Source organism: Neofelis nebulosa, chromosome 4, assembly GCF_028018385.1.
Source record: "Neofelis nebulosa isolate mNeoNeb1 chromosome 4, mNeoNeb1.pri, whole genome shotgun sequence".
NCBI classification, from domain to species: domain Eukaryota; kingdom Metazoa; phylum Chordata; class Mammalia; order Carnivora; family Felidae; genus Neofelis; species Neofelis nebulosa.
In genome coordinates this window covers 158,358,052-158,360,459 of record NC_080785.1, presented here as the reverse complement: position 1 = coordinate 158,360,459, position 2,408 = coordinate 158,358,052, and the positions used below count along the sequence as shown (strand labels likewise).

The following is a 2,408-nucleotide window of genomic DNA, read 5'->3' as shown; positions in this document are numbered from 1 at the left end:
ATGTATATAATTAGGGTATACAACTTGATACTTTGATATGTGCCTAACTGTGAAATAGTCACCACGATCAAGCTAATTAACATATATCACTCTTTATCTTGATAGCATCACTGGAAACTCCCAGTAATAAAAATAACTGTCCACATTACATGTTAGGTATGGATTTAAGGCCCTTGTACACAGTTTTCTCACTTAATCCTTGTAATGATCCTAAGAGGTTAGAATTATTAGTTCCTTAAGCAGATGAGGAAACAGGCTCAGAGAGGTTAGTGAGAGGAACCCTGAAGGCTGGGTGGGAAGGACAGTAAGGCGATGATCCATTTCTTCCTCCAGAGTCCACTCACTGTTGACGCCCTTGTTTCTGGCCTCAGAACTGCCCGGATATGGAGAATCAGACCCGAGTCTTCGAATTCATCCTCCTCGGCCTCTCCGAGCAGCCTCTACAGCAGCAGGTGCTCATTGGTATGTCCTGCAGCCTGTATCTGATCGGATGCACGGGGAATCTGCTCACCATCCTGGCCATCCTCTTGGACCCTCACCTCCACAGCCCCATGTACTTCTTCCTCAGCAACTTGTCTCTTCTGGACATTTGTTTTACCTCCACCACCGTCCCCAAGATGCTGGTGAACTATCTGTGCAGACACAGCACCATCTCCCCCCAGGCTTGCCTGGCCCAGATGTATTTCTTCATTGCCTTTGGGGCAGCGGAAAGCATCCTTCTCTCAGTCATGGCTTACGACCGCTACCTGGCCATCTGCTGCCCGCTGCGCTACATGACGATCATGAACGTCCTTCGTTGTGCCTTGCTAGTGACCGTGCCCTGGACCTCAGCAAACCTCATCTCCATGGTCCATACCATCCTGATGACCCGCTTGTCCTTTTGCACCAATAGGATCCCACACTTTTTCTGTGACATTAATGCCTTGATCAAGCTTTCCTGCTCCAACACGCAAGTCAACGAGATGTTGATGCTGGTCCTTGGGGGTTCGGTGGTTCTGACGTCTTTTGTGTGTATCATGGCCTCCTATACACCTATTGCTGTGGCTGTGTGGAAGGTGCCCTCAGCCCAGGGGAAGTGGAAGGCTTTCTCTACCTGCAGCTCTCACCTTTGTGTCATCTCGCTCTTCTATGGGACTATTATTGGGGTCTACTTCAACCCTGCCACCCAGAGGGACATGGTAGCCACAGTGATGTACACCATGGTCACCCCCATGCTCAACCCCTTCATCTACAGCCTTCGGAACCGCGATCTGAAGGGTGCCCTCAGGAAACTTCTCAGAGGAAACCACTTGGCTAAGCCTCTTTGAAGACTCTTTCTAGACCCAATTCCTTTTGAAATAAACTAATTTTTTCCCAATTTTTGAACTCAGGGTGTTTTCTCCCCGTTTTTATTTTTTATGTTAAAATTTTTTTAATGCTTTATTTATTTTTGAGAAAGAGAGAGACAGAGTGTGAGCAGGGAAGAGGCAGAGAGAGAGAGGGAGACACAGAATCTCAAGCAGGCTCTAGGCTCTGAGCTGTCAGCACAGAGCCCGACACGGGGCTCGAACCCACGGACCGCGAGATCGTGACCTCAGCTGAAGTTGGACACTTGACCCACTGAGCCACCCAGGCACCCAATTTTCCCTTTTTTTTTTTAAAGGTAGAAACCAAGTTTTATTCTTCATGTAAGCATTTTATTTTTTGTTGAATTATTTGACATAGAACATTATGTAAATCGAGGTTGTACATGTTCATTCAATACATTTATATATTGTAATATGATTGCCAGTATAGCAATATTTAGCACCTCTATCACATTACATAATTACCATTCCATGTTAATGGCTGAGATAATTAAGTAGTCTTTTAGCAAGTTTGATGATTGTAGTATAATATTGTCTATATTCATTACACTGTGCATTAGACCTGTCTTATTTACCACTCATTGCAAGTTTGTACCTTTAAACAACAGCAGTCTTATCCCTGCACCCTCCCTCCCCTGGCAACCCCCACTCTATTTTTTCTAGATTCCAAGTGTAGGTAATATTGCACAGCGCATGTTTTTCTCTGACTTATCTCACGTAGCATAATGTACTCACATCCATCCATGTTGTCACAAAGGCAGGATATCTTCCCATCTCACAGCTGTTTTCACTTCTTTTGGGTGTATACCTGGAAGTGGAATTGCGGGATTGTAGAGTAGACCTGTTTTTAATTTTTGAGGAACCTCCATGTTGTTTTCCATAGTGGTTGGACCAATTTACATTCCCACCAACAATGCACCAGGGTTCCCTCTTCACTACATCCTCGCTGACACCTGTTGTCTTTTGTCTTTTGAGGTGGTATCTCGTTGTGGTTTTGACTTACATTTCCCTGATGTTGAGCATCCTCTCATGTGCTTGTTGGCCAATTTGATGTCCTCTTTG

At 45.1% G+C, this 2,408-nt stretch overlaps 1 protein-coding gene across 1 annotated transcript; it reads left to right on the top strand.

Moving 5' to 3' along the window:
- Positions 1 to 308: 308 nt before the first annotated feature.
- LOC131508487 (olfactory receptor 1M1-like) lies at positions 309 to 1,307 on the top strand. The gene has a single exon (XM_058723521.1). The coding sequence runs from the start codon at positions 384 to 386 to the stop codon at positions 1,305 to 1,307; it is 924 nt and encodes a 307-aa protein (XP_058579504.1). The 5' UTR covers positions 309 to 383.
- Positions 1,308 to 2,408: the final 1,101 nt, after the last annotated feature.